At 34.7% G+C, this 25,390-nt stretch overlaps 1 protein-coding gene across 1 annotated transcript in view; it reads right to left on the reverse strand.

The window, feature by feature from the left end:
- L (zinc finger protein Lobe) overlaps positions 1–25,390 on the reverse strand; it is a 138,746-nt gene that overhangs the window by 17,161 nt on the left and 96,195 nt on the right. The window contains exon 5 of the mRNA XM_018544378.1: positions 8,358–8,596. Within this exon, the coding sequence (XP_018399880.1) occupies positions 8,358–8,596 (239 nt within the window). The remainder of the gene's footprint in view (positions 1–8,357; positions 8,597–25,390) is intronic.

Consider the following 25,390-nt stretch of genomic DNA (forward strand, 5'->3'; position numbering starts at 1 on the left):
TATTTTTTTTATTTTTTTATTTTTCCCCGCTTCTTGAAATAGTCATGAAGATGATGATTTTCGTCTTCTTTTAATCTTATTCAGTTGTTCTTTGTTGTTTTTGATATTTTTCATTCGTATTTTCTCGAAAAAATCATTAATTTAGTAAAATGAATTCTCAAGCAATCGATACGAACTCGAAAAATAATCACTTGAGGGATGTTACAATCTTTTTTTGTGTATAACTTTTTTTTGGAGGGTGGACAAATGAAAATAACGAGTGGACAAACGTGGACAAACAGTGGACAAACGAGTGCAATAATGATTTTACCAAAATTCGCATTTAGAGGTGCCGACTTCTCAGAGCTGCTCTGAGAAGTCGGCAACCCTAAATGCGAATTTTGGTAAAATCATTATTGCATTCGTTTGTCCACTGTTTGTCCACGTTTGTCCACCCATTATTTTCGTTTGTCCACCCTATGCTTATTATATTTTTCGTAATAGTGTAAAATAATCACTTGGGGGTGTTACAATTTTTTTTGTGTATAACTTTTTTTTGTAGGGTGGACCAATGAAAATAACGGGTGGACAAACGTGGACAAACAATGGACAAACGAATGTAATAAGAATATTACCAATATTCGTATTTACAGATTCCAACTTTACAGAGCTGCTTTGTGAAGTTGGCACCTTAAAGCGAATATTGGTAAAATCATTATTGCATTCGTTTGTCCATTGTTTGTTCACGTTTGTCCACCCATTATTTTCGTTTGTCCACCCTATGTTTATTATATTTTTCGTAATAGTGTAAAATAATCACATGGGGGTGTTACAATTTTTTTTTGTGCAGAACTTTTTTTTGGAGGGTTGATCAATGAAAATAACGGATGGACAAACGTGGACAAACAGTGGACAAACGAATGTAATAATAATATTACCAATATTCGCATTTACAGATTCCAACTTTATAGAGCTGCTTTGTGAAGTTGGCACCTTAAATGCGAATATTGGTAAAATCATTATTGCATTCGTTTGTCCACTGTTTGTCCACGTTTGTCCACCCGTTATTTTCATTTGTCCACCCTCCAAAAAAAAGTTATGCATTAAAAAAGATTGTAACACCCCAAGTGATTATTTTACATTATTACGAAAAATATAATAAAAATAGGGTGGACAAATGAAAATAATGGGTGGACAAATGAAAATAATGGGTGGACAATCACGTGCGCGTTGTGGACAAACGATACCCGTACATAATTATGAAACATTATTACTTGGGGATATTACAATTTTTTTTTGTGTATAACCTTTTTTTGCGGGGTGGACCAAAGAAAATAACGGATGGACAAACGTGGACAAACAGTGGACAAACGAATGCAATAATGATATTACCAATATTCGCATTTAGAGGTGCCAACTTCACAGAGCGCTACGCGCGCGATTCTTTTTTTTTTGAACGACCATATAATTTTCTCTTACAAAATTTACACCAAAGCATAGTCGATTAAGCTTTAAATTATAATTACATTTCTTTGCGTCTTATTAAATTCGTCATATTCGGAAAATCTTATTGATTTCCGCAACATTTCCGTCTGCCATATTGAATTTAAAAATTTGGAACACGGAATCAAAATCAGCGTTCGCGGTAACCCTCATTTACCTAATTTCGCTGAAATTTTTAAATTTTTATGTATTTCGCAACACTTTCCGTCCGCCATTTTGGATCAGCCATTTGGATTTTCCTAATTTTGATCACGGATTCGAAATCAGCGTCCGCGTAAGCCCCCTTAATCCAAATTTCGCCGAAATCGGAAAACCTTTAAGATTTTCGCATCTTTTCCGTCCGCCATATTGGATAAGTCTTTTTTAATTATCATAATTTTTACCATGTTTTTAAAAGAGCGTCCCCGAAAATTCCTTGTTACCAAAATTCACCATTTTCGGATTACTTTAACTGCCTCAACGAATAGAGGCTTCAAAAAAGCGTGACACGCCAATTTTAAGATATGATGATAATTTCCTCGTTGGAAACAACGGTATTGCTGGAGTATTTATAAAGGAGGACGTTAAATTTCGGCTGTGAATAATGAATATGCTTATTAATTATATGTGTTTAAGTAGTAACAGTATAATTTTTGTTACTTAAAAAATTCCCGGGTCTTAAGGTAAAATAAAATCAACTGATATTTTACTTTTAGATTTATTTTTAATAACACACATTTCTTTCACACATCTATACATGATAAGTAATATACTATTCGACTCCATTTAATATTATAATTTTTACTTTTCGGAACTTCTTCATGTTAGTCAAAACTTATTCTTTTTCAGATTAGATACAGGTCTGAAAATAATTTTGTTGAATCATCAAAATAATTATTTAGGACATTTAATTATGCATAATGATAATGTTGTAAAAAATTGTGATATTCTAGCAACTAATTTGTTAGTTTCACATTGCTGTATTCACATCATTAGAAATATTTTGGTGGTCCAACAGAATTATTTTCAGATTTATATCTGGATAAAAGAGAAAGATCAATATTAAGACTCGTTTTTGCGCTCTTTTCTGATGTCTATTCTAAGCCATTTTATTAAATCTATTGTATAGTGTTAAATTTAACCTAATGTGAGTCACCACAGCTCTTATTAAATATATCGTTATTTTATACTCAAATCATTAAATTTGACACTATATCGTGTCAATTTGATATTATATAGAGTTAAACTGACATTATATAATGTCAAATATAACCATTGTTTTAGTATAAAATAACGATATAATTGATTAAAAGCAGTAGCAACACTAAATTTTACAGTTTTCATTTTCTAATAGCCTTAGTGAATAGAAAGTCTAAAAGCTTTTAGTTGATCGATATCTACTACTAATTGAAAAGCAATTTTTTAAATCGATTTTTTGAAATTATTTTAAAAGTTTGCCGTTTAATTATATTATATTCGCGATAATGTATAGACGAGTTTATATAAATATTGTAATAATAATAATATATTTCATTTACATTACAGTAATAAATGTCGATTGCTGCCAAAAAAAGTTTTTAGTATTTACTAATAAAAAGCGTGATATTCGTTACTTGACGAAGACGTTTTTTTAATATAAGATAATTCTTAATATAAAATTCTATAGTTCATACGGATAAAATGATATTGCACTACCTCTTTCAGATTATGTGAACAAATAATACTCTTACATATTTCATAGAATTAAAGTTGAAAGCTTATTAAAGATATTTATATTCAATTGCAAATTACGTATGCCTAGCGAAGACTCATGGTGAACAGAGCAGTGATTACGTCTATAGGCCTGTTCTCCTCCTGAAGAGAAAAGGAAGAAAGATGAACTGGTGCGAAAATTCAGTCAAAAAGAACAGAACCTTATATAGCAATAGGTGCCGGATATTGCAAGAGATAGCGTAACAATATGTTAGATAAGGAAAGACGTATGTGTTTGAATAAAACAGAATGATAATGTAAGGTAATCACCATTATCGATACCTTTAGTTTGAAATTAAAAGAGTCTGTACTATCGACATCGATCAAGTTCGACCGTCATTCCAGCGTCCCTTTAACGTCTCAATATTCCGCACGGAACTTTATCAAACACATGAGAGAAAAGAATCGGTAGAAGAGGAGGAGACAAATTTCACAGAGCAAGAAGAAGAAGAAGAAGTAGAGTCGACTCTCTGTCGGCCGCAGGGACGCGTCACCCATCCAGATCACGGTGACCGATATGATCCCATACGGTCACCTTCTTTGTGCCGTGAGTTCCCGCTCGCAGAGCTAAAGCGCTTCTCGTACCGCTTCTCTGGCTACGAAATGGTCGCGACAAGGTAAGTAAGCTTGGCACGTACGACAAGACCATGCCAGTCTACTTTCGAGCCGTCGGCTTCTTTGAAGAGACAATCTGGACGGTGGGCGAAGCGATCGCCGCCTTGGTCTGTCGGCCGGTCGCGAAGGACCACCGACCACCATCGGACGACTGACTCGCCGATGGCGACGAGATCTGCGTGCTCGGCTCTGTTCGATAATAACTAGATGTATGTTAAATTAGATACAAAAGGACTCTCAATATTAAATACAATTGTATAAAAACAAAATAATTAGAAAGGACTACGAGCAAAACAAGATTGTAGTGCTATTAAATGTAAATCAATTTATAATCACATGTATATATTCGTCAAATGATAAATTTACAAACATTTCGACTCTTATCAAAACATAACGTTTTATACATTGACGACTTATTTTTTTATTATTAAATTAATTGTAATATGTGGGATGTGATTTGATTGTTTTATTCTTTGACTCTTATGTGCCTTTTATATTATATAATTGTATAAATATACATATATTAAAAAATAAAAACTCTTTTTGTCGGGGAATTTGAGCTGTACGATTATAATTAGAATGTCAAAAGGCGTCGTTGATGAATTACCGATGACGCGTGGCTAGTAACAATAAGTAAGTCTTAAAAATTAGAGATAAAAAAGGAATTAAATTATAAGAGTTGAAACATAAAAGTGCTTAAATAATTTACAACTAAATATTTATAATATCTCGTAAGTGTTGTTTTATAATCATGGACGTTTCAGCTTCGCCTTGAGCTATCATTAATATATAATAGAAATATAAAAACAATTAGTTATTCTATAATTTGCGAGCAACTTCTGTTTCTCTACAAAGCATCATCTAGTCTCATCTAATTCGTGTTTGTTATTATTCTTTTCTATTACTGGGTTCCTCTTCTTACAACATTACTGCGTGTATTCGAATATGAAAATGGCTCAATCCAGAAGACGAAATATTGGGTTGGGGAAAAAGTCTTTTTACATATTTGAAAAATAACCTTTGTTTTACAATATCTTCGTTACAAATGAACAAAATTTAAATTTAAAAAAAGGATTTTAAAGCTTGAAATCTCTACTTTTTACTGTATTATTTGAATTACTGTAAATTTGATAATTTTTACATATAAAAAACTGCGAGCTTTAAGATTTTTTTTTTTCAGAAAATTAAGAACACTTAAAGAGAGCAATTTTTAATGTTTCCGTATTTTTTTGAAAAAAAAAAGCTGGAAAAAATCCAGGCATATTTCCTTGATTTTATTTTTCCGAAAAATTAAGAACTTTAGTTAAAAACGACCCACTTCCTCGTACATAAAAGCGTATCGATAGTATTACTGTATCATCCAATATCGATAGGTTCTAAGGTCAATTTTGAAATTCATGATATCTTGGGAATCTTTAAAATTCATCCGTTTATGAATCTGTCAACGTTAACTTCGCGACAGGTCCACAAAGATTGAGATTACTTGCCGCGATTGTCGGTAAAGTAAAGCCAGCATTGTGCGTAGCATAAATAGACAGCTATCTGCCTGCCTAGACTTGGATACTCGTCTTGATTATCGGAGTCGTATCTGCGCGCTATTCAGCGTGCGTATTATACACACACATATGCGTACGCACGCACACAGCTACACATACAGCAATGGACTTTCGCGTTGCGACAGGAAGAAGTAAGAGGAGACTGAAGGGACGGCCGCCACCTGGACGAATAACCTGATAACCGGTACAACCTGTTATGGACACAACGCTACAGATTCTGACCCGATGATGACCCGCGTCGGCCGGCCTCGGACGCGGAAGAACGAGCTAATGTCACCGCCATGCAAAACAGAAAAATCCAAAGGAGAGACTCGCCACGCGTCTCTTCACCGCAGGACATGGCACTTGCGCGCTTGCGAGTCGTAGGACATTCGCAGCGTGGAAACGTACGCGTTAACTTGTCTGTGTACGGGACTCATCGACCTCGCGGAATCACACCTCAGACTTTTTCTCACACAGCGCGAGAAGAAGAGGAGCTTGCGCGACGCGCATATTAATGCTCGTGACAAATGTCATGAATGTCATCAATCCTTCTAACTCCGTTTCTTTTTTCATACGACCTTAGGCTATTTCAAATGAACGTGAAATACCTAAGGTCACAGAATTTTGGATAACATCAGAAACGCATTTACGAAAATGCAGGAACGATTAGTAACGTTGGTACTTTGGTAAAAATATTCTTATATTAAAAAAAAATTTATGTATTTTAAATTTATAAAGATGCTTCAAATATATTTTTAATTTTTTTCTCGATTTTATGAGTTTCCTTTGAATATTAAAAAATATAAAATTTCAGAACGATTCAGAATTCATATACTATATTACATAAAAAATTCCATCTATTATATAAAAAGATGTAAATTTTCTCGGCATTTTTGAAAAACATAAGAACTTCTAGAAAAAAAATCTGAGAAATTTTCTAAAAAATGATCTATTTTGACAATTTGCGATATAAAAATTCTGAAAAATTGTATAAATAATTCTATAAAAAAATGTTTACTAAGATGATATTACTTTATAAGCACATAACATTTCTAAAATGTTACATGAATATTATTTAAAGGAGACATTTTGGTTTGGCGGGTAAAAAAAAACATAAATTTTTAAACTGTCACTTTTCGAAAACTTGGCAGTTTCGAAAATATACACGTATATATTACCAAAAACATTCATAGAAATGAAATAGAATAGTTATTCACCATTTACTGAAATAGTGCATAGGTAGAGATTAGGTGCGATAGAGTTTCGATTCACTGTATAGATCTCCGACCATTATTTTCCCGTACACTTTCGCAGTTTTTAATTCGCAAACAGTGCAAGAGGGTACATAAATTTCAAACAGGGCTGGGATAGGCTGTAAGTATAATTTATCTATATTAGTAAACTGTCGAAACTTTAAACGCACATTTTTTTCAAAACAATATTTTTTAACCACGTTGACGTAACATCTCGGAAACTAAGCGTCTGATCGACTTCAAATTTTATATATCTATTCAGTATATGTCTTTGTTGTTACTAAAATCATTAAATTTTTTACATAATTATTCTATTTTATTATACGTATGTATAAAAAGAAAAATGAGTCAAACTTTCGGGTAAAAATCAATACTTTTTACTTTTATGAGTTAATAATTTCTTTGATTTTTTCCTTTTAGATAGTAGAATTAATGGAATCATGTCAAAGCGACAAGAAAATAATATTTAATATGTTGTGCGTATTATCGCGTTTTTTAAATGTGATATATGTAGCGACATAAAAATACTTTTTTATATCTACTTTGTATGTAAATAAAGAAAACTTTATATTAATATATTAATTCTTTTTTTAAAAAACATTCCTGGAAATCATACAATGTTTTCCAAATCAAAATATACTTCTTCATGTAACAGTCTAACAAGGGAACATTATTTTTTGTTTTACTCGGATTTTAATTAAACTTGGCAATGTATATTATCACCGAAGACAGAAACGTGTCACATATTTCGTTGGAAATCCCATGGGTTACGGGGATACAGAGCACGGAAGTATTTCTATGAAAACTGATGAAAATAACACCAACGCACAAAATGTGACTTTATGTAACATTTTATTATTAAAAAGAAGTAACATTTAAGTACAAATGAAGATTGACTGTTAAATGGTCGAAACCGAATTATACCTGATTTTGAAAAAGTATGTTTGATGATACTTCCTAACTTTATAGGAGCCCGAAATTAAAAGAAGAAAATGATTGAAGAAACTGCACCACTAAAATATTGTTTTGCATTCGAATCAGGTACTTGTAATATTGAAAATTATATTATATATATATACATATATAATATATATATAATATTAGTTTTCTTCCGCCATATTTTAGTACATATATTCTGTTTTGATTATTCAATAGTCAATCTTAATTTGTACTTAATTTCTACTTACTTTTTTAATAACAAAATGTTACACAAAGTCACATTTCGTTATTTTCATTATTTTTCGTATAAAATACGCTCTGTGGATTTTACGACAAAATTTTACATGTTTCCATCTTTAGTAGTAATAAACATTGGTGCCAAGCTTGATTCAAATCTTGACTGGGATAAAAAGTAATGTTTGCTTGTAAGGAAATTTCATACTAATAAATTAATTCATTTTTTTAAATATTCCTGAAAATCATATAATTTTTAGCCTTCCAAATCAAAATATCCTTATTAATATTCATATAATAGTCTAAGAATACTGTCATGTCTTATCGAGGAGAGGTGTATATATATTATCACTTCAAATAAAATAAAACAAAATAAAACGCTTGATCTTACTTTACAGACTTTTCATCTTCTCTCTGTAAATCTCTCAACACGATAAAGATCTTTGTCTCTAAACATTTTAATAACTATATCCGAATTAGAGACAAATTTGCATTTTTTGTCTTCAACAATAACGAGTTATTAACAGTCAGAGAATATCTGATTGTCGAGGAGCAACACTCTTACCTGTTCGTGTTTTTTCAGGTAGCTAAGCCGCGGAAACGTTCTGTCGCAGAATTGGCAAGGATACGGAGCAGCGGGATTGTTGCCGTCGGGATTGACGCTGATATCGGCATCTACCTCGGGTTCCGACGGGAAGCTGGCCGATGTCGGCGTCGCGCAGGAGGACGGCGTCTCGCCGCCGCGACGCGAGTTGGGACCGCCATCCTCGCTGTGCCACGAGGAACTTCCGGTTCCTAAGGCCTCTGAAATCAGTAGTGGAAGAAGACTCTCAATATAATGTCTCATATCATCATTATAAAAGAATTTTCCATCTGTCTCAGTTTTAGACGACTTTTCACGATCTCTTCGTGAGTGTCGTAAGAAGAGGATGTTTTCCTAAGTTTATTATTCTACAGTAAGGAGAATATTTAATTGCGTGATTGGTCAATTCTCACAGTCGCAACCACTTACAACTACGTTACGTAATTGTGGAGTGAGCTTTACATTCAAGACGACCTACGATTTAGGAATTCGTGTGTATGCGTAACAATGTTACGGATCTGGCCGGTCTCACCTCGCCTGTTACGTGTCCCTTTATGTCGTTCTTGTAACGAGTGCAGACAGTAAAACTCGTACCATTAACCCCCGAGCCTTGACTCGAGAAAGATCGCGATCCTGCGCGACCCTTAATTGTGCTAAGCTACATTCAACAGGCAGGACATCTCGCGCGATTGTCGCCTTCTTCGTTAACTCGAGGTCGCCTGACGCCTCGTTTGAGTTCTTTTCAGTAATTCTTACAAAACAAGCCATTTTGTAATGTAACATATTTGTTTAAACAATAGATATATATATGTATATGTATATATAATTAGATAGCTTATTATAATACATATTTTTAACTACAAGTAAACAGAAACGACGATTTTTTGTTGTATATAAAAATTTAGCTAGATAGAGTAAAAGATTAAGTGATAGTGTCCTAAATATGGGCAATCTGATTTTGCATGCTTTTTAAATACATTAATAAATTAACTTATGTAAGTAGATAGATATTTTCAAATAAGTAAAATTAAATATACGTGTAATTACTTATAACATAATTTATATTCAATTATACATATATTATTTAAAAAAACATTTAAAATCAGATTGCCAGTATTTGGGTTACTGTCAGTAATTGGATCTCTTACTCTAAATCTGATAATAATTTTATCAAATCATTAAATAATAATATAAAACACTTAAGATTATTAAAATGTTAAAAAGTTTGAAGTAGGACTCATCGTGCTTGAGTTTCCAATGTAATTATAATATTTTGGTAGTCCAACAGAATTATTTTCAGATCTACATTTACCGAAATTTCTAAATATTTCGTAAAAATCATTTTTTCTGTATATCATTTCGTATATCGCATGCAAAAAGACTGACAGAGTCGTATTGTGAGAACGTGTACGATGATTCGTTGGTGCTTCGACGGAAATTATGTGTTGTAACCACGCAACACCTTCCAAACGCGTGAAACGATTCGGAAGTAGTGACTCTGGCGCGAAACGTCAAATGATTCCGAGTCAAACGGGATCAAGTAGGAGGTTCCCTGCGTCTCTGTTATACAGAAAATCCGGCTCAACCTCTCCCACGTCGGCGAGGGAGAGCGTGTCGCGCCGCTACTTCCGGCACAGTCACGCCGCGGCTAATCACAAATAATTTATAATTGCCGGGAATGAGGACTAGAGAGAGACCACCGAGTGCACTTCGTGATAGAGGCGAAGCGAAGCGCGCCGCGCGTAAATGGTGGAAATGACTCGGCTAGTTGGCCGTTTCCTCATTTGTCCTCGACTCCGGCGATGGATCGACACCCACGAGTCGATTTAAGAGATTTTGCGGAATCCCAGTCTACACGCGCGAGAGAGAGACCGCCACCCAGAAGATTACGAGATATTACGATCGTGGTACGCCGTCATGGATGCTGCGTAAATGGCTCGCATCCTCCACCCACGCGTCATCCTCACGAAGCTCGGTCTCTTCCTCTCCCAGAAGGACGTCGCCCAGGCTCCGCGTTTCCGCGCGAATTATCGCGATGATCGTGTCGTTCGAAAGACACGAGGTTTGAATCCATATCAGAAATCGTGTATTTTTAACGTTTCTTCGAGGTCGTCGAACATTTTTCGAGAATAAAATAAATAAAATGAGAAGATAAAAAAACAAAATAGATAATAAAATAAAAATTTTTATTTTCAAAAAGAGAAGATAGGCAAAATTGGAAATTAGTTTTTAAATTTTCATTAATTTCTATACATTTATAATATACATATATAAATATTTATTTAAAATTTTGTTTATCTTTATTATATTTTATAGATTTTAAAGATAATCTGATGAGAGTTGAAACATTTGTCACAATTTACATCGTTCTTGTCACATTTTCATCATTTCATGTTTTTTGTAACTTAATGTCTGAAAGAATTATAGAACTAAAGGCAAGAACCAATTATATCAAAGAATTGCTAAGCGCTAACAAATTAGTTTTTTTTCTGCTGAACGCAGTCAACGTTTATTCCACAACTAGTATTAAGACTTAAAAAATTAAGAATTTCTAAGAGATGAGAAGCAAATCGTGCAGATATGTTCAGGTATTCATGCATGGTTTATATTCAAAGAGATAAGGAAGTTATTTTTTCACGTTGCGTAACGTAAGTACCTATCGAGGCGTTCATTCAATTGGCACCACAACTAACTCACGAATTCCGATAGCTCTTCGAGCTTCGAGTGGATGCTGAGAAAGCCACTTTGGAGAAAGACTATCTAGGTGCGAAACAATTAACGTGGCTGATTGATGTAACAATAACTAGGGAAGTATTTTGGTAAATCAATTTTCTTATGAATGGAAAATGTATTTGCTGCCTATTGTGTTATCGTCATATTTATGACATCGCTAATTTCCGATTGAGTTATTTTCGCAAGAATTCTTAAATGTATACGAACAGTCTATATATACATACACATATATATATATATATATATATATAGATATACAGTCTGTGCCATATGAGAGCATTTCTGTCGGGGGTGGCTCGAAAGAGAGACCTTTTAATTCGAGAGAACGCTCATTTAATTCGCGATCGTGTCCGATCGACGACGATGTGTCATCAAGGCGAAAATAGGCGCATTTAGCGATGCAGCCTGCCGATGCATGCGTTGGCGACCTGTGCTGCATCGCGCCGCGCCCCGCTGATGCGGTGTGCTGTTGTCGCTTTGTGCCCCCTAGGACTATTTATAGGAGCGCTTCGACGACGCTTATTAATAGGGGTCCGACTTAACGCCTTCGTTAATTGTGACTTATATGCCCGATCGCGCGTGCTTCGCGAGGATTTTAGCGCCAGTGGCGTAAGCACGGACCTGCGACGACGTGTAAATCATCGAGTAGAAGTTGAGGGAGTAGGGAAAGTGTCCTCTTCTATTATACATTGAGAGAAAAGTATTTGATATCTGTGACTGTCATTGCGCAAAATAATTTATGATTAAAAGTTCTAGTTTAATAGTATTACGACTACGATGTTAGAAATAATTATACATTTATACATTTATATAGCATTAATAACTGCAAAAATAGAGCTATCAATAATAATTATTTTACTGTGATTATATTTATAGTCATTTCATGCGTCAACAACAGAATTTTTTATATATGTATATACACATGTAAAATTAGTAATACGTTATAACAGTAACTGTAAAGATAGAGCTCCTAATCATAATTATTTTACAATGCAATTATAGTCATAAATATCACTTTTCTCCAGTGCACTATTCCGATTTTTCAATTAGTATATCATTTATGAGCACTTTTTAAATCAAGAAACCAAAAGATTTCTATTACAGATTCTGTCATGCGATTGTAAGTTTCAACTTGTTAATTCGTTTGAAATTAATGGACTTTATTATATAGAGTGTTCCGAAATTCGCGATTCAAAATCAGGACTCGATCACATTTAAAATAAAAAATATTTAAAATATGTATTTAAAGAAGGGCGTTGAGTGGCTCACCGCTCGATGCAATTGATTCGTGTTCAATCTCACCTGCGCGATTTTACACGTGTAAGGAGCTGAAAAATTGCTCCATCTGGTGATTAAGAGCGAAGAATCTATAATCACTAGCGCCGTTCGGATCCGGTGTTAAACTATAGGTCCTTTATATGAAAGTATACTGAAGAAGACAACGGGAAACCACTTCGGTTTATTTAATTCCTAGGATATCACTATGGCGAGGAAATCATAATGAAAGTGATTGCCAACGTCCGGAAGAATTGGATAGGTCACATGAAGATGTATTTTAAATCAAAAAGAATAAAACAGTTATTTACTATTTATTGTTATTATTTAAATAACTCCTTCTTACCTATTTAATAATTTAAATAAACGTTTTGAATCGATTTTTTATTTTATATTTTTATTTAAAATAATGTCGTAATAGTTATATATAAGCCAAGCCTTACTCGACGAAATAAATGGCAAGAAAGTTTCTAAGAAAAATTAAGTAAAAGAGTTATTTATAAATTTTTATCTATAAACGATAATTTTTGAGACAATAAATGTTTTTAAATGTAGCCAATTGTGGACTATGTTTAGATAGCCACTTGTCCATTAGTTTCGCGTGCAGTAGTATTAGTCAGCGTTGGTGAGCGCGTATTTTAGTGCGCTCACACTAATATTCACAGATGACTATTGTAAGTCGTAGTCTATAATTGATCATAATTATATCCTCTTGGAAATTATTGCCTAAAATAGAAATATACGAATTACCTTTTTTACTAAATCTTTCGAAAACTATAACATTTTAAGGTACAAATTCTGGGACACATTCTGGCTTTAAGATAATTGAAAATAAATTACTGATTGTGAGATGATTTTGATTTTAGAATCGTTGGAAACATTTTTCTGATCATTTTGACAAGCCCGGCAAATTAATACGTATAAGATCATTGTACTGTACCGATTTAGCAGTATGCTCAGATTTCGTGCAATCGTTTCAAAGCATTGACATTGGTGTTTGACACCAGCCAACGTCTTCTGTAACTATTCACGCTGTCCGCTCGCAATTATGGAGTAAAATTATCGCCGTTGTTAGCCAGCGACAGAGTTTAACAGCACGCTCGTCAGAAAGCTATTTTGTATCAACTTGTTCTTGGCGGTCGTCATCAATCGTAGCATGCTTAAAGGCCGTACGTATGCGTGCATGTATGACTACAGATCAGTTATTTATCGCACAAGGATGAACATTTGTCACGGGAAGAACGCAAGTAATAATAATTTATGTTGGCTCGCCGGGCTTAATTTACACGCAACAGGCGATTTGACGATTTCAGCGGCAGTCCAAAAATTCACAGAGACGAATGCCGGGGAAAAAATAGCAAGTAAAAAAATCATTCTTAGTTCACTTTAAGCAAATCAATCTGCTAGCTGATATCACAAGTCGTATGACTCAAATTTGTGATCAAATTAATCACATCTAAATTTAGACAAGCTATACTATATTTAAGTTGTAATTGAAATTAAATTTAAGTATAATAGACTAGATGGTACCATTTATTTCTTCATACATATATCATGTCGCGTTTTAAATGCTCGGATTCTGCACGTGTACGTCGCCACGTGTCTGCTTTAACGGAGTACGATTAGTCAGCAATTCCTGATCAAGCGAGGGATCAGCAATAAGAAACGAAGGATGAAAGAGAGATCACCACGAAGGTATCGGATTCTAAAGATGATGAACTGAAAAGCGATTATAAATATATTAGCCATCGCTCTTTTCGTTTGATCGCTATATTATTCCCTTATTTAAAGGTTATTACAGTGAAAGAATTTATTTACTCAATTTCATAAAAAATCACCAGAATCGTCACAATTTAAAAAGATCCAAATGGATTTTAAAGAATGTATCACGAATGTATACAAAAAAAGTCTTTGCAAAAAATGACTGGAATTGCAGGAATTTATACTTTCCATTCAAACTGAATGTTATATACATATGAAACAATTCATTAAAGTAGAGATATTTATATTAATATTTAACAATACAATTTTATAATTCAAATGACAATTTTCTCATTTCATATCTTAATTATTTTTTTGTTAACAGATCTATTAATCCTTTAATAATTGAAAAATAATTTTTAATCCAGATTCTCAATTGCCATCAAAGTAGTGGTATTATTTTCAAATATAATACAAAATATATATAGAAAATATAAAATATATAATATAGAAAAATTTATAATTTTTAATAACCTTTCTATTTTGTTAAACAAAAAAAATACATTTAATACATCTTTAAGAGTTGTAAAACAAAAATGAAAGAAAAGACTATATTAAGAATTTTTTTTCATGATATATTACACTGAAAAAAATTACTAAATTTTATTAAATATTTGTTCAAATAGTACTAATAAAATATTTACTTGCAGTAAATAAAAACATGTATGTTCAAAATAAAAAACTATATAATCTTAGAAATGTTGGATTCTTAGTGTTGAAATAATTCTGTGTGTGCGTGTGCGCGTGCGCGCATGGTGTGTGTGTGTGTGTGTGTGTGTGTGTGTGTGTGTGTGTGTGTAATATCTAATTCTCAAACTGCTCGCCGAATTTATCTTCAGTCTTGAAAAGCAATTTTTACAGAACTAGAGTAAAAAAATTGTGCTTAAGTTAAATAAATAGGTATATATTTACGTTTAGTAATTATTTATTATTAAATAAACAACTATTTAATAAAATTCGTTCATTTTTTTTTAGCGTAGGTATATTTGATCAGTCAATAATTTTCTATCAAGTTGAAAATAGTTTTTCCCATTTCCTGGGAAATTAATTTAATCAATTTAAATAATTTCTTATTATATAATTAATTACATTATGTTACTTTTGAAGTAAGGGAGAAATATCAGAGTCACATAGCGCCAAGCTAAGAGAACACCCAGCGGATGAATCACAGGGACGATAAATTCCTTCTACCATTCGGAACAAATAAATACAAGAAATGTAAATACAGTCAGGTAGCGAGGTTGCTTTCTCTCAATTGTCTCCTGTATCGATACAAACTGAATTTCAAATTCGAGCTTAGGCGAGAATACTTTCGTATCGGTTGGCTTGTCAATAATATTCTTTCACATTTTCAGTCATTCAAAATTAGTCAAATGTTTGCGAATTTAATGAGTGGAAAATTTTTCACGCGTGAATCTGTCAAAGTTCATTGGCGAATGAAAAATTGCGGAACAAGATAAAGGAATGCGACGGTAATGTCAAACTTTGTGGAAAAGTAACAAAACTTCGAGTATACATAGATAGAAATCGGACGAAGATATGAAAGGAAGGCAACGAGAAAGAGAGAAAAATACGGAAAGAGAGAGAGAGAGAAAGAGAAAGAGAGTTACGTCTGCAGACCTTTAGATTTGTGTTGCTCGTCCTGTGACGGTTCCTTGTGCGCGTGAATCTTTCCAATCAACAATTCCAGCCGTGAACTGTTGCCTTTGAAGAGCATCTTGTTCTTCTTATTTTTTGGTATTCACCTCGATCGATTTTCGGTTTGTTAACAAAAAGTTCACATCACGTGTCCAAATGATCGAACTGAACTTGTCATCGAATTAAATTGATCAACACGGAATCTCATAAATCGCGAATATCAACATTCAAATTGCGGGTGGCGCTACTCAAGTGGTAAGACAAGATGAAATCGATGCAAAAGTACCTCAATGATCTAGATTCTAGAGCGTTGCAGTGTTCAGGTCACGTAAATCGATAAGTCTGCTGACACGTTAAAGCTGACTGGCAAGGTAATAATGAAAATATCAATCCAAATGCCATTAAAACGTATCAATTAAAACGTCGTTATAAAACTAAGTGGCTCCGAATGTCAATTAGCAAACAGCTTTCGATGATTCCAATTTAAGGCACTGTCTCTCTCTACTCGTCCTCGTCCCTTTAAAATAATTTAATTCCCATCACACACCGCACATGAAAAATCTCATAAGACACACAAGGTATGTTTCTCGAAATTCTTGTTTGACGCAATTTTATCCAACTCGTTCGCCAAGTATCTTCCGATCACTTCCTCTCGATTCTGCTCCGCGATTTTCGTCGAGAGTGATCAGGCATTTAATGGGTCCGTATAGAGTTGAAACCTCTTCGCTAAATCCTATATCAGATTGGTGAGAATCGCGCGAGTCACCGATCGATCCACCGTCGATCGCGATGCTCCGAGGACTGCGAGCTTCGTCAGTAGCCGATCTGGTATCTCGGACGATCTCGAGGCGAAGCGCGCGTCAAGGGGGTCTCACCCGTGACTATTATCGCGCGCGATGCAAAGCGATGCACGCACACGCAACGCGGGCACACACGCAGGCACACGTACATGGTCGAGGTTCTCCAACGGTATGGTGCCGGCAGAAAGACGACGTCAGGAAGAAGGAAAGAGAGGGGACTACGAAAAGCAGCACGAGAGGAGCCAGGGAGTCCTCTGGGAAACCAGCCACGGCATTGGACGGTAGGCGGGCTCACACACTAACGAGTACACCCACCTTCCGAGAACCACCGCCACCCGACATCTATTTAACCTTTCTCGTAACCGGCTCCTCCACCTAATCCTCCACCTCGCACGCGCGCGGAACCTCGCTGAGGACGCTTATAAATAAAGCGCGCGAGCGTGGCCCGCGAGGACCAGCTTGGTGTGAGTGCCACCCTGAGGTTAGGGACCTGTCTTTCTTGACGATTCTGTATCTCTCCTTGGGAGAAAAACAATTATGACGAAGTAGATGTCAGTCTTCTTTTTTTACTAAATAAAGAAGAAATGAAGAAAAGAGTAAAATAAAATAGTGTGCCGTTATACGAACCAATAAGGTTTTGATGCCTAAAATTTGTGTGATATAAATAAGCATTTATTACATATAATATTCATTATGTAATAAATATACAAAAACAAACGTTGCTTGTAGCCTGTTGCATTGTTTTTATTTCATTCTTAATTTATTTGTCGGGCCAATTCAGAATCATAATACTCCTAACTTAATCTCATAAAGCTTGTAAAAACTTATGACTATAGTATTTCAATTTTACGCGTATCGTAAGACGTACGATTGTTAGTAAATATCTACGATTTCGTGTAAATCTTATGGCTAGCCGTCTGTAAGATATTGTACGTATAAAGATGTAAGCACTTAAAAGTCTCATAAATCTTAAGGAAATGTGTTCGAATCTTACGATTCTGCTTAGAATTTAGGCATAAATCTACTCTTTCTATTATTTATTTTTTCTTTTAATAAAAGTGCAGAACCAACTCATAGAAGTGCCGTTTTCTTTTCGATTGATTGTACCAAGCTTGTGGCACACAATGCTTATTCTCTTATTCTAAATTATTAGAATTGCCAGAACGCAGAATTTCTAGTAATTTATCAAAACGCAAGCGATCCAACAGGGAAAAAAGCATTGTGTGCCGTAGGTTTTAATTAATTAATCGTTAGTAGTTAATTAATTTCTCCTTTATGTTATTAGGTCTTCGATTTATTATCAAGTCTCTTATTTATTTAGCTAACAGCCGCGGGTAACGATCATCTCGGTCATTGGAGCTTTTAAATCGCGTGCAATCGCTTTTTCCGTCTCTACTTCTTCGCACCCAGTGTTGCGATTCACGCGAACAATCAAACTCTCCGCCTGTCGAATTCACGGCGATTTCGTACGCAAGGCGAGTCGTTACCCGCGGCTAATGCTACAAAAGCGCCGGTCAGGAAACTTTCAACAGGGTATTCGACCACGAAAGAGTGCCGTTATCGTTCGGTTAGCGCCGTAGAAAATAAGCCTTTGCTTCGCGCAGAGAAAATCGCTCGCGTTGACGACCAAGTTCTGTGGGCTGCGTTCAGTAAAGTGAAGCATGTAAAGTGGTATTGCGGAACTATTTAAACGTATAGACATAATCTGTTGGAATATAATCACATTATTGTAAATGGTTTGGTAAAATCGAGTAATTATAACACTAACAATAATTCTCAATAAGTAATAATTAGTCTTCTTTGTAGAACTCTTTTAGAAAAAGAATATAATTTTCAAAAAGTTACTTTACCTTTAATTTTTAAAATTTCTTGCTTTTGAATTTCTTATGTAATAGAATGAAATCATAAATATACGAAATTTAAATGTTTTTTTTTCAAATATGAAACTAAATGTGACGATATAAAGCTGTTTTATTATTTATGTACAATTTTAAGTTTTATACTAAAATAGTAATAAAATTTACACTAATTAGAAGGTTTGTTTCTTAATATCTAAACGAAGTATATACGAAGTTATAGCATCTTTACAATTTTAATTCTTAAGAGTTTTGATTAGAGTTCTAGATTTATTTTGAAGAATATAGAAATTCTATTATGATACTTGCGTATTTTTTCCCGTAAAAATAAAGTAAAAAATTGTAAACTATATATTTAAATTCATAGAGTTACTGTTTCAAATAACTTCCTTGATTTCTGAAAATATGTGGAAGTGACGAAACTTTTTTAAGCACCTAATCACCACCTGCTGAGAAATAGAAACCTTGTAAATCCAATTCTCTTGTATTGTATTACAATATTATATAATAATTACATTTCCATTCGTAATTCCAATGGTTATAGGACGTCGAATAAAGACATGCTTTGCACAGCCCAATTTTTCATTTTGACAGCCCGTCACTTGAGGAGGCTCGAGTTTACGCGACAGGGTTCTCGAGGAGACTTCAAAAACCCGAAGATCTGAAGCGTAGAGGAAGAAAGGTGGCGGTCGAGGGAAGGGGGTGAAAGAGGTGAATTTCGGTGGTAAGGGGGCCCCCCCGCAAGTCCTGTGAAATCGCGCGGAATGGATTCTCACACGCGGCTGGAGCTCTGTACCACCTTATATGGGGTACGCAATGACGGAGAGCACGGCACCCCCTATGGGTTTCCATAAGGTGCGCGCGGTCCTAACTCGTGAGTCGTGCTCAGGAAGGCGCCAGCGCCCACCCATCGTGATTATTTATCTCATTGCGATCGCGGCATTAGGTGGTCTCTGACGTCTCGCCTCCCTTTTCCTCTTCCTTTTTATTTTTCGCCATCTCCAGCGCTCCGATCAATACGTTTGCTTGTAATTCCTGCAGTGACGTATTCATTATTTATATACGTGTCACCAGAGTGTTTCTCTCTGGTGTCCCACTATCAAACTTTAGAATAGGTTGAGAGACTATTTTGTCGGACAAGATAGAATGGTATTCTCCTAATTTTATATGGCTGTTAGATGTCAAAGGATCAATCTATCAATAGGATTGCCACTAATTCTTTGACATCCAGCGACCATAATTATATAGCAGAATTCTATTTTGTGTATCTTGTCCATTCCCTGAATAATATCGTGTTATTTTTAACTTCTATGTAGGTGTCAAAATATAAAACGATCCATTTCTATAGTCAGTTTCAAAGTAAACAATGATCACATTAATGCGTTTAGTAAATATTAAACTAAATTTGAGTCAAATTTAATACATTTTCTCCAGTTATTATAAATTATTTGTTCCATTGTTTTATTTAAATTGATCTATATCGAGTAAGAGCAGTGGCGATCTGGAAATGATTAAAATAGCTAAAATTGGAATTAGACATTATGAATTTTAATAGTATGAGGTATTTCTAAACCGAACAAAATATCACGAAACAGTTTTCACCTAGTTTCTCTCAGATAAAGTTTTAACGAAATTTTCAGCTACAAAGTTATGCCGAAAATTGTGAATAATGTAATCCTTCTTGATATTTTCAACAGATTTTTTTTATTAGAGTCATCTAAATCGTATTTATTTTAGCTAACTCCAGTGTAATCCTTTTTTGCTACGTTTTTGTGGTAGATCTGTCATTAACGCGACGGTCTAATGATTTCTATATTATAGTTTGCGGTATCATCGCTCGATCAATCTAACGCTGAAGTGGACCGGATCATGCGAACGAGTTTATTCGATTCCAATCGAGTCGAAAACCATGCGATTTGTGCTGCCGAGGCAAAACCGTAAATCGAAGTAATAAAAAAGTGGGAGATAGATAGAGAGAGAGAGAGAGAAAGAGAGAGAGAGAGAGGGGGGGGCAGGGGGTCGGTCTTAGAGATCGTCGTCTTAGGCACGCACGTCCGAGCATGCACGAGTTATCTTAAACGATTGCGATTATATCTGCCTTTGTCTACGATTATATCTGTGCTCTCACGATTTTACGTCCTTATCGATGAGGCTTCTCGAGTCCCGTTATTGGGAATAGTCACCAGAAATATTTTACACTCAGCGGTGAAAAAATGTGAAATGTTGTATAACACCGTTTTAAATGAATATTTAATCGATTTTTTCCTTTTTGCATAACTACTCTTTACGAATATTACACAATTAATGGACAAAAAACAATAAAAAAGAGCATTTTATTATAATTAAAATCTTTACATTTTTAGAAATACTGTCATAATAATTATTTGATTTCTTCTTATTCTTTTTAGAAAATTGTGATCAAATCCATATTTTTATAATGTTTTCAAATATTATAAATAAATCGGAAAACAATCAATAATTCCACAATAATGTTTTTAACAATAGCGATTTTAATCAAGGTATAAAAACACTTCAAGTGATCGTTTATGTGAAGAACCGATCAAGTTACTATTCTCCGGTTAGGAGTTATATTCGTTACGAAGGGAAAGAAATAGGGGGTAAATTGACGGAGGCATAATTTATTAAGGGATTGGTATAATTCGGCGTAAGAAAAGGAGAATCGTTAGACACATTAATGAGGGCACGCGATAAGGGTGACAGTAATCGCGGCTCGCCAAGTATAATAGATTCTCGGTGACTTCGAGCGACCAAGTCGTTGTGGGAGGCACCTTAATAAGGCGCATGTGCGAGCGAAGACGATGTTGCGAGCGACTCCGCCTACGCTCGGCTCCGTTCGCGCGTTTCTCGTTTACTCGTGATGCACGCGTTTTCTCCTTAACAGCCGGCCGTGTGCGTTCCCACGCGCTCTACCACCTACACGTGCAACTTTACGCAACGCACGCTTATCGGCTCCCACCACGGAGGCCGCGCCACGCGCGATTTCATTCATAGCCGCGGTAATCCGTGAGCGCGTTAGGCGATGTTCACACTGAGAATGATTTTGTCAAACGCTGCGTTGAATCGGTCGTACTAGTTGATTCGTTCGTTAGCTAATTCGTCAAGAAATTCGTCGTGCAAATCATTGATGCAGTTATACATATCTATATATATTGAGAGAAAAATTCTTGATATCAGTAGATACAATTATCTGCATGTATTGTCTGCTATAATTATATTTATTACTGCTATAACGTTAGTAATAATAACACACGGAAATCGCCCATCAATACATCTTTTGGTTATAAGAACTACAATATAATTGCGACAACCCTAAGTTTTGGCATATCTTATTAATGGTTATAGTTGTAAAGATGTATTACCGGCAATAATTAGTTAGTGTAGATAATAGAAATGGTTGCAATTAACTATAATTGCGGTTTGTGATTAAATCCATGGTATAAGAATATAAGGTATTCGATTCTTGAGAATGTGCAATTGTCTTGAACATGGCGGCTATTTCTCGACCAATCAAAATTACAAAAGCCCGTAATTACAAAAAGGAATCTGACTATCTACGATGTGCGTTCCATAAACTTTGAGCAAAAATTTGATTGGTGGTTCTCGATTTAGTCTGCCGCCATTTTGAAATATTTTATATTCTTATACCATGACGAGATTAAATCTTTGATGAGAGGCACCTAATAATTTCACCATCTCACTTATGCGAAATCTATTTCATTCGATATGTTTTATATGTTTTCGATCCGCGAGCGACAAGCTAAGCTCCACAACGAGGCGCGTCTCCCGGTTGATCTTGGAGACGCGAGACTGCCACCTCGCCGCATTACCGTTTCGCTATTTGCGGTCGGCAGATCACACGGAAACCGTAGGAATCATGCCTCGATATTCAAGGCTTGTGAGAACGCGGGCGACCAGACCGTACGACGTTCTTTCATGAATTTATTAGATTGAGACTTTCTCACGCGAGCATCTCGGAGGAGATCCGCGAGACGCGGAAGTGGCGCATCGTTTCTGTCGTTCTCATGACTTTCTCGAGCGAGTTGATTGAAAAACCGAAATACCTTATTTATTTAAAAATGCGTATCACGCGAAAATGTGCACTTTGCTTTCCAGGCCAAGATATAATATATCTACTTATTTTTTTTTAGTCTCATGATGTAAAATTGTGTAAAAAAACGAGACACAAATATAATTGTAATAAATATAAATAAGTGATGAAATTTTTATTTTCTCATTCTATTTTTTGTTATAATTATTACAAGTTGTTCTCGGGTACATTTATATTTTTCTGTGACTTATTAATTATCTTGCTACCCTCAGAATGGTAAATTTAAACCCGAACGGAGCTGTTTCATCGAGATGACTTCCGACCCGCGGCCGAAGTGAGTTATGCGACCGGTGCGGCAGGAAGAGAGCTGACCGGAAGTACCTTTACCCTCTTAGACGATGCACCCTCGACCGTTTGTCTTAGTAGCAGAGAATAGGCGAGACACGCCGTTCTTAACTCTTAAGTCGCCGGGCTTTAAGACTTTGGATTAGTGCCGGAAGACGGGAAGCTCTTGTCTTCCGGAGTGTTAATTAGCACCGGACACTACATGGTAATAACACGTCGAGGAAAGTTTGGAACTAACTACAATTGTGTGTTGGGAGCGAATCATGGTTCAACAACGCAAGGAAAATGGTGAGCTCATCTCAGATAAAACGAGATTATGAACGAAGTACACGAAAAAAAAAAAACAGCATAGACACCCTTAATTTAATAACATCTATAGTTATAAAATGACCAATCACAGTCATTCAATTCTTCACATAGCTATGATTGGGTCAGTTTTATACTACAAATGTTATTAAATCGCTTAAAAATACCGTGTAAACATAGTCATAGATATATCGCACATTTGCAATAACAACAGAGTTAAAAAAATTGTCGCTATTGTTCTGCTTGCAAGAAAGCATTTTTATTTCTCAGCTATTCAACATTAAAATTGCATTTTAAAATGAACATTACAAAATTTTAATGATTTAAAACATTTAAATGTATTTTTTTGAGAAAACTGTTTTTTAAGTTGTATCGTTATATTGCGAATAAACAATGTAATAATAAACTCATTATAATTTAATATATTACATATAGACGTATGGATATATCACAGCTATTATCTTACTTTTTCCTTAGGTTACAGTGCAATAAGCGATTTTGTTTAAGTATCTAAAAATTGAGCTAGATGTAGATAGTACCAAATTTATAAATTTATTCAATTTCTCGTATAATATGCACAATAAATAAAATTGAATAGAAGGTATACTAGGTCAAGAAATTGAACGAACTAAAATTAAGGTGACCAATATAGTTAACTTTATTATTTATATTCAACTAATAGAATATTTATAGGACGACTTTACTTAGTCTTTCTCAGCCATGAACTAATTATAAACCCATAAGAAAATAATTTAAACTAACGCATGATAAATATTAATGATCGAATGAACGTATATAAGGGTCATTTTACCTTCACTTGCAAATATTATGAACATTTTAGATTCAATTAAATAGTTCTATTAGACCATTAAAGTAATGCAGAGGAAGAGTTATCGAGTGATGAGTCATTATATATTTAAACTAATACATTACGTTATTCCATTTTTGGCAATAGATCTGCATTAAAACATTTTTTTGTACTGTTTTTAACAGAGGTATATCAATAATTTTATGCAATATGGAGCTATTCAAGAAGAAACATTGTCAGGAACATTACAGATGCATTCTTCCCTAATGTATGTTCAAATTATTATTATTGGATGATTTTAGCTAATTTTAAATTATTGAATGGTAAAATTTTTGCAACATTGCTTATCATGCTTCACCTTCTTCCTTCATTTTCTTAGTTCTATTCTCTCTTCAACTCCATCTCTCTCTAATTCAGGTCCAGGTTGTCGCTCCATCGCTTTCTAGGTCGTTCCACACTTCTCCCCACTGGGGACTTGTCGCGTGCGATTCTGTCCTGCGTCATCCTTTCGATGTGATTGTTTTATTCCTTCTTTCTATTGTATATGTATGTTCATTTTCCTATGTTCTCCACTTCATATGCCCTTCGTGTGTTTTTATTTCGTTCTCTATCTAGGGTTAGATTCGGGGAGACGCTATTAGCGCTATTTGTGTCATTTCTATCTTCATCGTCCATTAGACGTGAGACAAGGATAGTACTACACAAATGGCGTTGACAGCGCACGTCCCGAACGCAGCCTAGTAATATGATTCCCGGTGATTCTTCGAAGAATTCTCATTTCCGCTGTCTCCAGCATACGTTTTGTTTTGAAGATATCAGTTCCAGTTTCAGCCGCGTAAGTTATAATTGATCGGATAGTACTTTTGTACATTCTCATTTTTATTGTACTTAAATGTTTGTCTCACTAAATAGTGTCATTTAAACAGTTCGCTATTTTACTGGCCTTGTTGCGTCACTTCCTTTCAATGTTACCTAAAAAATTTGACTTCCAGGTATTTTAATGTTATTATTGTATTATATTACGTTCTCATCAATCTCTAGTTTATATCTAATATATTTTTTTGATGTTGTCATACATTTAATTTTTTTAACAAATATTATCATGTATCTTTTTCCCCTTTTATTAAAGAGATGAAAGTCCTTTGTAGATCGTCATTATTGGCAAAGCCAGTACACTGTGTTGTCTGCAGAGTATATTTTAATTACCTGATCGTCCATCTTATATCCTTTGTCTTTGCGAACTTTTTTGATGATTTTGTTCATAACTATGTTGAATAGCAATGGGCTTACAGGATGAGTCATCCCGCTAGATTCCATTATTTACGGATGTTTTAACTATTTTGTCTGTCAGCTTCCCATTCAATCGTGCCTGCGTACTGTTTTCTGAATAGATTTTTTCAATCGGTTTAATGGTATATATGGTA

Source organism: Cyphomyrmex costatus, unplaced genomic scaffold (genome assembly GCF_001594065.2).
Source record: "Cyphomyrmex costatus isolate MS0001 unplaced genomic scaffold, Ccosl1.0 scaffold115, whole genome shotgun sequence".
In the NCBI taxonomy this organism is placed as follows: Eukaryota; Metazoa; Arthropoda; class Insecta; order Hymenoptera; family Formicidae; genus Cyphomyrmex; species Cyphomyrmex costatus.